Source organism: Erythranthe guttata, chromosome 14, assembly GCF_056151865.1.
Source record: "Erythranthe guttata isolate IM_541 chromosome 14, IM_541, whole genome shotgun sequence".
In the NCBI taxonomy this organism is placed as follows: domain Eukaryota; kingdom Viridiplantae; phylum Streptophyta; class Magnoliopsida; order Lamiales; family Phrymaceae; genus Erythranthe; species Erythranthe guttata.
Genome location: NC_142546.1, coordinates 17,087,314 through 17,102,500, shown reverse-complemented (window position 1 = coordinate 17,102,500; position 15,187 = coordinate 17,087,314). Strand labels below are relative to the sequence as shown.

General features: G+C 36.6%; 3 protein-coding genes across 4 annotated transcripts in view; 1 reads left to right on the top strand and 2 right to left on the bottom strand.

Moving 5' to 3' along the window:
• The window catches only part of LOC105958440 (aspartyl protease family protein 1-like), a 4,278-nt gene extending 2,038 nt beyond the window's left edge, over positions 1-2,240 (top strand). Inside the window, exons 3-10 of the mRNA XM_012982444.2 lie at positions 1-229; positions 294-518; positions 600-735; positions 833-900; positions 992-1,097; positions 1,188-1,251; positions 1,758-1,829; positions 1,930-2,240. The exon at positions 1-229 is cut by the window's left edge and continues 4 nt beyond it. Coding sequence (XP_012837898.2) covers positions 1-229; positions 294-518; positions 600-735; positions 833-900; positions 992-1,097; positions 1,188-1,251; positions 1,758-1,829; positions 1,930-2,063 — 1,034 coding nt within the window. The 3' untranslated portion in view covers positions 2,064-2,240. The remainder of the gene's footprint in view (positions 230-293; positions 519-599; positions 736-832; positions 901-991; positions 1,098-1,187; positions 1,252-1,757; positions 1,830-1,929) is intronic.
• Positions 2,241-3,534: 1,294 nt separating this feature from the next.
• LOC105958479 (RING/U-box superfamily protein) lies at positions 3,535-7,040 on the bottom strand. Of its 2 annotated transcripts, none has more exons than XM_012982480.2 (7): positions 6,766-7,040; positions 5,803-5,897; positions 5,412-5,491; positions 5,243-5,298; positions 5,045-5,157; positions 4,044-4,102; positions 3,535-3,904 (listed from the first exon to the last, which is right to left on the bottom strand). In XM_012982480.2, exons 1-7 carry the CDS (start codon positions 6,902-6,904, stop codon positions 3,604-3,606), a joined length of 843 nt encoding a protein of 280 aa, XP_012837934.2. In that variant the 5' UTR covers positions 6,905-7,040; the 3' UTR covers positions 3,535-3,603. The 2 variants fall into 2 exon arrangements, with proteins under 2 accessions (XP_012837934.2, XP_088669635.1); XM_088813509.1 differs by having other exon boundaries at positions 6,716-6,825.
• A 4,546-nt stretch (positions 7,041-11,586) lies between these two features.
• On the bottom strand, positions 11,587-12,639 carry LOC105958439 (uncharacterized). Its single transcript, XM_012982443.2, has one exon. The coding sequence runs from the start codon at positions 12,637-12,639 to the stop codon at positions 11,587-11,589; it is 1,053 nt and encodes a 350-aa protein (XP_012837897.2).
• Between the last annotated feature and the right edge of the window lie 2,548 nt (positions 12,640-15,187).

The following is a 15,187-nucleotide window of genomic DNA, read 5'->3' as shown; positions in this document are numbered from 1 at the left end:
TGGAGCTAAACATATACAGTCCTAGTAAATCGAGGACAAGTGCGCCGGTTCCATGCAATAGCACAATGTGTGTCAAACCAAAAAGAGGATGCTCGTCCAGTCTCAATGCTTGTTCTTACGAAGAAATATACGGCAACAGCTCAACTTCAGGGATATTGGTTAACGATGTTTTGCATTTGGGTACAAATGTCATTCCACAAGACATTGTCGACGTCCCTATTACATTAGGGTAGGTGTTTTTTTTTTCTTTTTTCTTTTTTAATTTTTTGTACTTATATATGTTATTGTTTCAGGTGTGGAAAAACTCAAACCGGTTCTTTCTTGGACGGTGGTAGTATTAATGGTGTATTAGGACTTGGTATGGACAATATATCGGTCCCTAGCGTTTTAGCTAACAAAGGTCTCGTCGCAAATTCTTTCTCCTTGTGCTTTGGCTCTGATGGACAAGGAAGAGTTGTTTTTGGAGATAAAGGGAGTCCACTGCGAAAAACAACCCCCTTTAATCTTCAACAATCAAAGTAAGCAATATTATATTGCCCTATTTTTATTTATTTTTTTCCATGTTCATTTATGTATCTTCGCATCTTTATTGCATGCAGCCCGAACTATAATATCACCGTGACACAAATTGCTGTGAAAAATAGCGCCACTACTACTGAGTTCACAGCAATTTTCGACTCTGGCTTCGCATTTACGTATTTGACTGAGCCAACTTACTCATTTATCGTAAAACACGTAAGTTCGGCTGCTATGTAATTGTATTTTTGCTATTTTTATAATTAGCCTGCAAAAGTTCGGAACAACGACGTACTTTTTTTATTTTAATTTGCAGTTAGATTCTCTAATAACCGAGACACGCGTTGAGCCTCATCTTAATTTCGAATATTGCTATGGACTCAGGTCTTGTTGTATTTCAATTTTTATATACCCAGCAGGTCTTTTAATTTGGCAATATTTTTTTTCAATCATTCATGAATTCTATTCACTGCAGATCAACTCAAGATGACTATACCGTTCCGAAATTGATCTTGACGATGAAAGGTGGAAGCCAGTTTACTGTTACTTCACCAACATTAACTTTCGTTACATCACTGAATGTAAGAAATTAATGTTTTAAGGGATCAATATATTATTAATTTCAAGAAGTGCTAATATTATTTTGTGTTCATATATATATATATATGAAGGGTGGTTATCCGCTTGCGTATTGTTTGGCTATCGTCGAAAGTGACGATATTAACATCATCGGAGGTGAGTATTGCAATATTATCATAATCGATTAAGTTACTCAGCTTTTTTTATCTCCTATAGGCTATATATATTTCATATCTTGAAATATAGTTCCTTTTTTTAGTCTAATCAAATCATCACATGTTTGACAGAATTTGCTATTTCGAATTGATAAATAAAAATGGTACAAAATTGGGATCATTATACTTTCATGTGTCGATCTTCAGATAGGCCGCAGTACTTGTCACTAATCGGGTGTCACTAATTTTGTATTATGACATTAATCACAAATTAAGCAATAACAATTAGTGACAAAGAATAAAATGTTGTCACTATTATATGCATGCAGTTAGCTACAACTTTTACATTTATCACAATTAGAGTACGGTTACTAATGCATTTTTTTCTTGTAGTGTTATTAGTCCGCCTAATCAAAGTATAAACGTCGTCTACTATGCTATCTATGTGATGAATTTAACTGAACTTTGTATATTAATTGATTAATATCTTGATCTTTTCTTCCCCAGAAAATTTTATGACAGGGTACAACGTAGTCTTTGATCGTGAGGAGATGGTTTTGGGTTGGGAAGAATCTGATTGTGAGTCGGTTTAGTATATTCATTTTTTTAGTTAACTTATCATTCTTGCACTTAATTGAAAGGTATATATATAAATATATATTCAACTTTTTTATCTCAGGCTATGGTAACAAGGAAAACTCTCGTACTCCAAAACCAAACGATGTTGCACGATTGAGTTCGATGACTACCGGAGTACTTGTGACGGTCCTACTTGTCATTTTATTCCAGCATTTCATCATTCTTTCTTCATGAAGTTTTCTACCGTGCACCGGAGAAATTAAACTTCTAACATTAATGTGTCAATAATTTTACATGGAGATGGTTTGTATTATTTATTTACATATGGTTCAACTTCAATAATTTATGTAACACTTTACTTTTTTTTAGTGCAAATCAATAAAAATTGAAGAAACATTAAAACACTTAAAAGTCAATTACAAACACTAAGAGATCAAGCGATAGAGAGAGAAAAGTCCATAGCTGCGAATGCTATGAATTTTAGACCATAAAAATTGAACAAAATTACCTTCAAAAAATAGCGAAGAGAGGAATCCAATGGTGGGTAACCCGTCAAATTCCAATTGCCGGAACACAAATTACTCATTCAACAATAATATCCACCGTCGTTGAAATATGCGCGGTCCATAAAACGATTGCAGAAACATATCCAGAGCTCCAAACTGAATGAAATCACCACCAAAAGAAATAGCTCGACGAGAGGAATCCAACGGTAATCAAACCATCGAATTTCAACAACCGGAGAGAGAGTTATGACTCCGGGAAGCAACATCGCCGGTTGGAGACCTTGGGAAACGAAATTTGGATCTGTGAGTTGAGAGAGGAAGAGAGAGACCGATATGAGTTGGCTAGGGTTTAGAACTGATTTAAAAGGACATTTTAGGTAGTTGAAATTGACCCAAGGGGTATGTCAAATTATTATAAAAAATGAGGTGGTTTGCACCAGAGTATAATCCACTTAGTGGTTAATTATATGTAATTTCCATATGAGGGGTTTCTCTAAAATAATCCCCAATATAGTTTGGCAATTATCAAGATTATAAATAATCCCCAGCACTTCTGTTCCCTCGCCAAGACGCAGAAGCTCCCCACAACGGCGGCGACCCAATGCCAGAATAAATCCTCAAGCCACTGGAGCCCCTTATCTCCTACACCCTCATGGCAGCTCTCAAGCAAGCCCCGGACCACCGGCGGCACGGCTGCCCGGAGCAGCATCAGCCCCTTCTCGCCATGACAGTCGATCTATTATGTCATCGGAGAAAAAGGATATCAATCTCCGTAGGGATGGAAATGAGACGGTGGTGGGGATGGTGATGGTGTGGTGTGGCGACATAAGGAGCAAATCTAGATTTTTTTGTGATATGATCTAGCCATACAACAAAGTTAATGTCGAGCTAAACAAAGTACAAACTCACATTGTGCATGTCGATGAGATGGTGATGCCCAGAAAGATGATTCAGTCTTTCTCTATAGAGAGGTTGGACAAAACACCCATATTCTTCAATGGCTAAAAGATTTGAAATTTCTCCAATTTGAAGTCATTTGAAATCCACAATAATTGCTCAAAAAACAAGTAAAAATGAGGGGTGGGGATTTGAAATTTATCTCAAAATCCCTCAATCCAAACAAGTCCAAGGGATTTGTTATAATCGATTTGAAATCCCTCCATCCAAATGCACCATGTATGTATTTCAAATACTTCGCCTAAAAATAATCAACTCACAATGAAAGCCATCATAAAATAGATTATTTCATTACAAAGCAAATTAAACACTCAGTTTTCATCAGATTCTTCATCAAGGATGTACAAGTATGGAACAGCTGACGTATGATTCTCATTCGATGGTTCATCATCATGCTCATTCTCGTTTATTTCAAGAAATTTCCAACCTAAATGCTTAATATAGACTTTATCAAAGGCCTCGATATTCATGCCGGACCCCACAAATAGTTCTAACTCATTTACAAACCTTTCGGTTCTACCTGTTAAGAAAGGTCTTACTGCTTCATAAATTGACGCTCTGAACGCTTGTCGTACCTTTTCAGTTGAAATTTTAGGGTCTTTTAACCAATCTCTGCAGTGTTCGAATTTTTTCAGCTTCTCATCACAAGAAATCTTTTTAGCATAAATAAATGTCCAGATAAAATAAAATGATTTGAAGGAATTTCTACGTGTATAAAAAAATAAAAAATAAAAAAAGGAGGCATAATTACCTTCTCAACGAGTCAACCACACCGAGCGTATGATGCATGATAATGTCGACATCCTCTACCTACATATGAAGTGAGACTAATCGTTAGGTTATACTACTCTAGGGCCTCGTTTGGGTATTAAGATATGACTTGGGCCTCGTTTGTTTAGGCAGATTAACCATGACTAACTAAATAATTTGACTTTGTTTGATGTTTGGTATCCCCAGTAACTTGCCGGGTCGACTCCCTAATATTATGTTATCATGACTTATCTTGCCTTTCCTTTTAGACATGTTTTTTTATTGGATCTTCTAAGGCCCCGTTTGGTTGCCAAGATAAGCCATGATTAACTAAATAGTTGGACTTAATTTGATGTTTGGTATCCTCAATAACTTGCCGGGTCGACCCGCCAAAATTAAATAATCATTGCTTATCTTGCCTTATCTTGGCTTATCTTGCCTCTTAATGAGTTTTTTTTGTTGGACCTTTCAAGCTCCAATAAAATAATTGGGTCTCATTAGATTATTTAATCTTATCTTAGCTAATCTTATCTTGTCAACCAAACGGGGCCTAAGGTCCAATAAAACAATTGGGTTTCATTAGATAATTTAATCTTATCTGGGTTAATCTTATCCTGGCAACCAAACGAGGCCTAGACAATATAATCAAGACTTGTTAGGCTACACAGTACAATGATTTGTATAACCAACAAATCTCAAAAGTAAGATACGGCAATCACAAATTACATTATCACGGACAATGTTATCCGCACCAATTTAATCAATCCCATCAACATTTCCAAACGAGAATTAGGGTAGTAAGAAAGCATATGCGGACAACAAAACTATACAATGAAGCCCATTTTTTTTATCGTGAATCAAATTCTATTTCGACTAAAGGAACTCGCAATTCTCATTTTCCTTCACTTGGAAGCAAATTAAAAAAAAAAAAAAACAACAATAAAAAAAATTGCGGAAATATCGAAATATTATAAAAGAAATAGAGAGCAACAATTACTAAACCTGAATTAGAGCCTGAAATTCCCGTCTAAGCCAGTCACCTAGAAAATGATTGTGCTGTATATACTTACGGAACTTCCAATAACGTGGCACTTGTAGTTTATCAGCTAGATCACCTGCCACGTCACAATCGTAAAAAATAGTTTAATTACCTGAGTTAATTGCGGTAAATTACTTACAAAGGAGAAAGAAAAAAATTACCGGGTTCAGTGTAGTAACATTTCAATCTGTATCTGTGGGCTTCCGAAAAGAATTCACTGCAGAAACCCGAAAATAAAAACGCTTCGATATTTTGCAAATACAAGAATTGAAAAAGAAAAGTGAGAGAGATCAATCGGATATAGCTTCGAACTAAGACCATTTACTGTACCTATTCTCGAGACTCTTACCAACATAATGCCGTTGAAAATAAGTTCCATCGTATCCATATATAATGGATAAGTTCTCTGTCTGAAGAAAGATGCAAGAAAAATTTAGTGAGAGAAAAATTAATATTTAAAAAAACATTAATATATATATATATATATATATATATATATATATATATATATATATATATATATATATATATATATATATATATATATATATATATATATACACACACACATAGTTAAACCTCTATAAATTAATACAATCGAGACTAGGGAAATTTTATTAATTTATCGAATTATTAAATTATCGAGTATTAATTTATCGAGGTTCTACTGTATATATAATTTTTACGTAAAAACTAAAAAACCAATAACCGAAAAGCGAACCTTGCACATAGGACACGTCACTGTTGAAGACGCAGAAGACTGCTTGCTTGCAACTACATTAATCCATCTTATGATGCAGTTATAGCAAAATTTATCTGCAGCATTATCGATTAAGCATTAAACTCATTAAAAATTAAATCCAGATTTATTCTTATAGACTAGATCGAGTATCAAATCACCATATTTAACGAAAAAATAGGTAAAAATAAGGCCTTGAAAGCACTTCGAGTTTAGCGTCTACTACATAAAAAATGTAGTTGTTTCAAACCTTAGAGATGAAATTGAACAACTACAAAATACACGTCGAACTCATTTACAAACCCTAATTTCTTTCTAAGTATTTCGAAGAAAAATTAAAAAAACATATCCCCAAATTCGAACAGGTCCAGATACACACAGAATTATGCAAGCATTATACTCAAAAGGCAATCATTACAGTTAAACCTCTATAAATTAATACAGTCGGGACTAGGGAAATTCTATTACTTATCGAATTATTAAATTATCGAGTTAATAATTTAACACGTTTTCACCGAGTTGGGACCGAGAGAAACTATTATTTAATCGAGGTTATTAATTTATCGAGCTTCTATTGTATTTGATCATAAAAAAGTAAAAAAAAAATAATAATAAATAAAATAAAAATAAATAAAAATAAAAAACAGAATTCAGCCTCTGACATCATACATAATAAATTGAAAATTAATTTTATTAGAATTCTGCATCTCATGGTTCTAGCAGTAGTACTGAAGCAATATCAATATAGTAAGAAGAAAAGGGCTAATTTCTGCGTCATTTTAACTAAGAGAATGCATCGGGAAAAAATCAAATTGAGTGGCAAAAGCTGTAAATTAAGTAAAATCGACCTAAAGCAAAGATTACAAATTGAAGAGACAACGGAATTAAAATTTACCCAAATTAAAAATTGAATCTTGTGATGAAAATTTAGATAGAGAGACGTACGGAAACATTTGTCTAAGTATGAATCTTGAGTGACCGATGACAGACAAATTGAACACGGGTCCGGGTTCGGATTCGGATTCGGATTCGGATTCGGATTCGGGTCAGAAGATGATTCCGTCAAGCTCTCACCTTCAGCCATATATGACCCACCGCACAGAGGAAATTAGTAGCTTCTGCTTTTGCGCCAAAAGCACTTTTTTTTTTTTTCTTTCGTAAAAGAGAGCAAATTCGGCTATTTGGCCCCAAATAATATATTTACACTACCAATCTACCTTAATAAATTTGTCATCACCTTTCTAATTTAAATATTTTAATTGTTGTATTTAATATTCATGTTTTTATTAATTTGTTAAATAACTTGTCGAATTATTAATATAGTAGTACCTCGATAAATTAATAATTTTGTTTAAATTGTTGTAAATCGCCCTAATGGGATTGCTCTTCGGTTTGATGATGGTGGAAAATAAAGTATGACAATATAAAAGATAGAGAGAGAATGCAAAGACAAAAATCCGTAGAGAGATTAATAAGGGTGTAAATATGCGGGAGGGAGAATTCCATTATATAGGTGAAAAACCACCGAGAGTTACAAGAGAAGTTACAAAATAAGTTACTCTACCACTAACACATAATGGGAAGACATAGGTAGGTTAGTGATCTAGTGGGGAGTTTGGTGGTTATGTTAGGAAACCCCACAACCATATTATTTACAACACTCCCCCTTGGGGGTTCCTATCAAAATCACTATTGTGCATTTCATGTTGCCTCAGTAAAACCTTCCGAGTAATAAAACTCAGTGGGACAAAACAACTTCGGTTAGGAAAAAGAGTACAACGCACAATCTTTCCAATCAGCTATATTGCCTCGTTAAAACCTTTAGCGGGTAACCAAAAACCCTGTGGGAAAATAAATCCCACAAAAAAGGAAAAAGAGTACAACAGGGTATCTAGGTATCTTCTGGATACTGAGTACCTACAGGTTACTCCCCTCAAGTTAACTCCCCCTGATGTCTATAAGGGAGCGAGCTCAGATAATCTACGCAGGCCAATAGCCTTAACATGCTTTTCAAAAGTGACTTTAGGTAATGACTTAGTAAATAAATCAGCGCAATTATCCTGACTTCTGATCTGCTGGATCATTATTTGTTTGAGCTCTTGTTGTTGTTGATTGAAGAAAAACTTTGGAGCTATATGTTTGGTGTTGTCACCTTTAATGAAGCCCGTCTTCATTTGCTCAATGCACGCTGCATTATTCTCGAATATGATCGTAGGATCTTCTGTGGTAGCCAATCCACAGGAATCTCGAATATGCCCATTCATGGCTCTAAGCCATGTACATTCACGCACTGCCTCGTGAAGTGCTAAAATCTCTGCATGGTTCGATGAGGTGGCAACTAAGGTCTGTTTTGTAGACCTCCAAGACACAGCTGTGTTCCCAATGGTAAACACATATCCAGTTTGGGAACGAGCTTTGTGTGGGTCTGACAGATACCCAGCGTCTGCATAACCCACAAGCTTTGCATCATTTAATGATGCATAGGGATAGAACAAACCCATGTCTATTGAACCCTTAAGGTAACGAAATACGTCATTTACATCATTCCAATGGCGGCGTGTTGGTTCTGAGCTAAACCTTGCTAGCAAATTTATCGCAAATGCGATATCAGGTCGAGTACATTGAGCTAAGTACAATAATGCGTCTATTGCACTTAGGTACGGCACTTCAGGTGCTAACACTTCTTCGTCCTCCTCCACAGGACGGAACGGATCCTTCGACCTATCCAATGATCGGACTACCATAGGCGTGCTCGATGGTTTCGCTTTATCCATATTAAAGCGTCTTAACATCTTTTGGATGTAGTTCGATTGATGGACCAAAATTCCATCAGCACGGTGTACTATCTCAAGTCCGAGACAAAAATTAGTCCTACCGAGATCTTTCATCTCAAACTCATGTTTTAGGAGTTGGGCTGTTTCACGGACTTCTTCAGGAGTCCCAATCAAATTCATATCATCAACATAAACTGCTACAACAGGAAACCCAGAACATGTTTTCTTAATAAACACGCAAGGACAAATATCATTGTTCACGTATCCCCTTCCGAGCAAGTATTCACTTAGGCGATTATACCACATTCTTCCAGATTGTTTCAAGCCATAAAGTGATCGTCTCAACCTAACTGAGATCGTGTTCCGTGGTCTGGAACTAATTGCTTCGGGTAATCGAAGTCCTTCAGGAACTTTCATATATATACTTGTATCTAGATCCCCATATAGATAAGCTGTGACCACATCCATGAGCTGCATAGTCAGTTCCTCGGATACAACCAAACTGACTAGATATCTGAATGTAATAACATCCATAACAGGAGAATATGTCTCCTCAAAGTCAATCCCAGGTCGCTGAGAAAATCCTTGTGCTACGAGACGAGCCTTATATCTCATAATCTCGTTTTTCTCATTTCTTTTCCTTATGAATACCCATTTATATCCCACGGGTATAACTCCAGGAGGTGTAGGAGCTACCGGCCCAAACACTCCCCTTTTTACCAATGAGTCAAACTCAGCATGGATTGTTTTTTCCCAATTCGGCCAATCATCCCTCTGTTTACATTCATCAATTGTTCGAGGCTCAATATCATCACTCGATACAATTTCAGTAGCTACTGTGTAAGCAAACACATCATTGATGATTATTTCATCCCGATGCCAAACCTCATTCATGCATGAATAACTAACCGAGATTTCTCTATTCTCGGGAATGGATACTAATGTCGAGGCGTCCCCCGATTTCGTCTCCAAGACGGATCCATAGTCCGGAACTATATCATGAGATGGATCGGGTGGGATCCCATTATTACTATTGCTAACCTCATTCAACTGTTGGGCATTCATCCGCTTCCGGGGATGAGAATCCTTTGATCCAATTGGTCTCCCCCTCTTCTGGGCAGGGAGATATGATTGGTTAGCAGGGACTGATGGCCTTCCCACGTTTTGTCCTTCTGGGACATCTATCCTTGCAGGCACGTTTGCAGCTGGTATATGAGATCTCGTCACTTTTTCCAAGTCAGAGAATGAGTCTGGCATATTATTGGCTACTTTCTGTAGATCTATGAGTCTACGTACTTCAAACTCTCTGACTGAAGTGGAGGGATCATGATGAGACACAGTGGGGTCATTCCATACAACTTCACGCCGTTCTTCAGGAACGTTAGTGTGAACGTTCTTTTCTCCCCCTAACGGCGGGAAGACGGTCTCATCAAAGTGACAGTCCGCGAATCGAGCGGTAAAGAGATCGTCTGTCAAGGGTTCTAAATATCGTATTATAGATGGTGATATGTAACCAACATAAATGCCCAATCTACGTTGAGGTCCCATCTTGGTCCGTTGTGGCGGAGCAATCGGCACATAAACTGCACACCCAAATGTGCGTAAATGAGAAACGTTTGGTGTACTTCCGGACACCAACTGTAACGCAGAATATGGTTGGGTTGCAGTGGGCCTCAATCGTAATAACATAGTTGTGTGTAATATTGCATAGCCCCAAGCAGAGATTGGAAGTTTGGTGCGCATTACCAAAGTCCGTGCAATCCTCTGTAAATTCTTAATAAATGCCTCTGCAAGGCCATTTTGGGTATGAACATGCGCTACAGGATGTTCTATGTCAATACCTAAAGACATGCAATATTCGTCGAAAGACCGCGACGTAAACTCTGCAGCATTATCCAGTCGAATAGACTTAATGGGATAATCTGGATAGTGTGCTCTCAATCTTATTATTTGAGAGAGGAGTTTAGCATAAGCAGCATTCCTCGTAGAGAACCAAATCGACCTGTGACCACTTAGTTGAAGCATCAACCATCACCAAAAAATATTTAAAAGGTCCACATGGTGGTGAGATGGGGCCATATATATCTCTTTGGATTCGTTCCAAGAAACCAAGAGAATCTTTACTAGTTTGTGCATAAGTTGGCATAGGATCAAGTTTTCCAATAGAACAAGGTACACATATCTTATCATTGTGTACAAGATCCTTATTCGTTAGTGGATGCCCAATAGATGTGTTAATAATTCGGCGCATCACACTTTGACCCGGATATCCCAGTCGGTCATGCCATAGAAAATATTTGCTCGGATCACTAGACTTCGAGCAATCGACAAGGTGTGCTTCTGGCACTCGAATTTTGGTCTTATATAACCCTATCGAAAGTCACTCTAATTTTTCCAAGGTACGCTTCTGGCCGTACACGTTAGAGGTGATGCACATATACTCGATCCCCTTTTCATCAGTTGTTTCAACATGATAACCATTGGCTCGAATATCTTTAAAACTCAGCAGCGTTCTACTGGAACGTGGAGAATAAAGAGCTTCTCTAATGGTCAGAATTGTGCCATGAGGTAACATAATATGGGCATTACCATAACCATCTATTATACTAGATGTGCCTGATATAGTAGTCAAAGAAGTCTTACTAGACATGAAACTAACAAAATATGACTTATCCCTAAGGATAGTGTGCGTTGTCGCACTATCTGCCAGACATTCATCCCCACATGCCATGTCTAGAAAGATAAATAAATCTAATCATATATTCCGCAATTGAAAATACTTTAATAAAATCCAAACAAGATAACTCTATCGAGTACCATATAAACTAATTAAAACATAGCCATATAAAATATAGTTCAGAAAATAAAGCACAAACATAATCCAAATACGAAATTGGTTCATAAGCATGACCAAATAAACAACATAACTTAAAACTGATAAACTAGAAACATAAAAGAACATAATGTCTAAACTCATAAAATAACATTGTAATCATATTCCAAACTGGGTCATTGGGCCAGATGTGCCCAGATTTGGGAGTCGAGCAATGGGCTCCTCATTGAGAACGTCTATCTCAACCAGGTTGGTCTCCGGTGGTGTATTGTTATTTACACCACCAACCATAACGTTCCTCGCACGACAGGTGCGTGACCAATGCCCAGTCCCACCACACCTATGACATGTATCACTATTCTGATTTTGATTCTGATTCGGGGTTCTATTCTGCTGCGCACCTCTAGGTCGAGCATTGTTACCTCCTCTTGGCATATTCCCCCTTTGCCCATACTGTGGGGGACCATTAGGTGGCCTATTATAAGGAACATGTCCGCCCCTATTACCCCGTCCTCTCACTCGACGATTGAACCCCCGGCCTCTGCCTCCTCCACGGTTGTTTCTGTTGACCAAATTTGCTTCTGGCAAAGGTTGAGGATTTCGATTGACCAAATTTGCTTCTGGCAAAGGTCGAGTACCAACTGGTCGAGCCTGGTTGTTCTTCAAAAGAAGATCAAGTTTCTTCTCGGCAAGGAGCAGAACTGTGACCAACTCTGAAAACTGAGTATAGTTCTTGGCTCTGTACTGTTGAGACAGTATCATATGTGAGGTAGGGAATGTAGAGTACGTCTTCTCCAGAATCTCAGCATCAGTTAGTTTCTCTCCACAAAACTCCAGGGTGGATTTGATGCGACATACTTCAGAGTTATACTCGTTAACGGTTTTGAAGTCCATAAACCGTAAGTGAATCCATTTGTTTCTTGCTTCAGGCAAGAGGATTGTCTTTTGGTGATCAAATCGACTAGCCAGGGCATCCCATAGTATTTGGGGATCCTCAATCGATGAGTAGTCCAAACGGAGGACCTCATCTAGGTGCCTTCTAATCAGAATCATGGCTTCAGCCTTCTGGGCTTCGTTAAGCAGATTTTCTTTGACAATAGCCATCCTCAGTTTTTTACTAGTGAGATGGATCTTAACATCCATTGTCCAACTCACGTAGTTCTCACCAGATACATTCAAAGGGGTGAAATCAAGTTTGCTCAAATGTTCCATCCTATCGTACATAGACAAAGAATACATGCGAATCAAATTATTGTGTATTACTTTTATGTCATGAAATTTGCATATGACGTGATACAACCACATATAGCATATATGACTCGCATAGAATTCACATATATTTCAACCAGTTCATGATTATTAGACAAACCGATTGTTTCATGCACACAGAATATTCACATGGATGATTTTATTCACTGGTCATATAACATTAAATGTCCAAACATGTACGCAGAATATTCATAGTGAAATCATTCTAGAAGAATATTACATATTACTCATCTTGACAAACAGATTAATTCATAAACTTCTTATCTTCATTCACCAACAAAGTACAACTCATATAACAATCTATTCATGAATCATATAGTACTCGAAACATCAACCGAGATTTTCAAACAAATATCAAATAACATCAAATAAATATGCTACACAACTTTTCATGCTAATTCGAATTTATCTAACATGCATTCATATAATAAAGAATTTCAAGGGGTTAAGGCTTACTTGAAAATTGATAAAATTCAGATACTATAGAGAAGATTATACGTTCTACGAAAGTAGATCACCGTTTTACAAACGAACCACGCTCACAATTTCTCCAAGTATCCTAGCCCCACGAACAATTATTCTTCCACGATCACCGCGAGCAATTCGTGCTGATAACGTGTTGTAAATCGCCCTAATGGTATTGCTCTTCGGTTTGATGATGGTGGAAAATAAAGTATGACAATATAAAAGATAGAGAGAGAATGCAAAGACAAAAATCCGTAGAGAGATTAATAAGGGTGTAAATATGGGGGAGGGAGAATTCCATTATATAGGTGAAAAACCACCGGGAGTTACAAGAGAAGTTACAAAATAAGTTACTCTACCACTAACACATAATGGGAAGACATGGGTAGGTTAGTGATCTAGTGGGGAGTTGGGTGGTTATGTTAGGAAACCCCACAACCATATTATTTACAACATAAATAATGATTTATCCCGATCCCAACTAGGTGAAAGCGTATTAAATTATTAGTTCGATAATTTAATATTTCCCTGAATTAATAAAATTTTGTTCCCTCTGAGTCCATTAATTTGCAGAGATTTAAATCTATGAGCGAGAGCAAAAGTTCTACGATATATTTCTCACAATCTTCTATATCGAATTACATCGGATTGGGTGAGATTGAATTAATATCTCACTGACTAATTAATTATTTAGTCAGGATGTTTGATTCGTTAGATTAAATCTTGCATAAAATTTGTTAAATTCTGGTACTTAATGTGAATTGTCTAAAAAGTATTTTAATTAAAATAATTAAGATATTATTTTAAGAATAAAATTGTATTTTCCTCTTTTAATTACCCCTACAAAATTAATCGGGAGGGGTGCTACTAATTAAACCAAATAATAGCACCTAATTGCGGGCTCTAAGTGTAGTAGCGGGCTTGACTAAATACGAATCTCATCAACCAAATATCTTACTAACCCCTACTATTTAGTTAATAGGGGTTAATAGCACCAAGCAAACGAGGCCTAAATAGTGAAATTTTATAGGATTAGTTTGGCAAAAAAAACAGCTGAAATAAATACATGATACTAAATAAATAAAAAATAAAGAACTCAATTCACCACCCATATTTCCGATTTTACCCTTTCCCTAAATAAATGATCTAGAGATCATCTTCTCCATTGTTACTCTATTTGCACAATTCCACCGCCAAAATCGGGAACGAGGATGAATGTCATTCACTCATTTTCCATCACAACATAATATTCCATGATGGAGGTGGTTTTCAGCATGCAGCGCATAAAAAATACATATTGATTTCTATAACTCACATCGGTATTTCGAATTCCACCGTTTCAATTCCTGCATTAAACTGAAAAAAATAGTCATGAACTAAACTTTCAAATCCCAAATTCCAATTTTTATAGACCTATGTTCCATTATTTTCTTTCCGACAAATGTCCAAGTTTTCGATTCTTGTTCCAAGTTTTGGATGACATACTCTTATCAGTCTCATCAACACTCCCAAACGAAACAACGGCAAAGTTTTGATCGCGATGAATATAGAAAGTATGAACTGAAAAATATCAAGCTGAAATCGAACAATTACCAAAATTTCACTCCTCCATTTTACAGATTCAACCACCACACTAACCAAACATCAAACAAGACCTCGTTATTTAAAGAATCACCGGTTATCTACCAACGAACGAAACGAGGCCTTAAGAGTACTCGAATAAAGAACAAAATGCACATTGTATACATGCTCAAAATTCAAGAAACCATTAACCAGCTCAAACTGATCTTCACCAAAACTTTATAAACAAACATAATAATTAAAAAAAAAATCAAAATTCTTCCGCCGGAAATATAAACGAAAAACACGAAAAGAAGAGATGAAGATTGCATATACTGAACACCAAACCCGGGAAAAAAATTGCAAAATAGTCCTCAAAAAGCTCTTCTTTTTCTTCTTCTTTTTCTTCCTTTCTTAATTAGGGTTCCAAAATACCTACCCCATTTCTGCAATTCGTCCTTCTTCA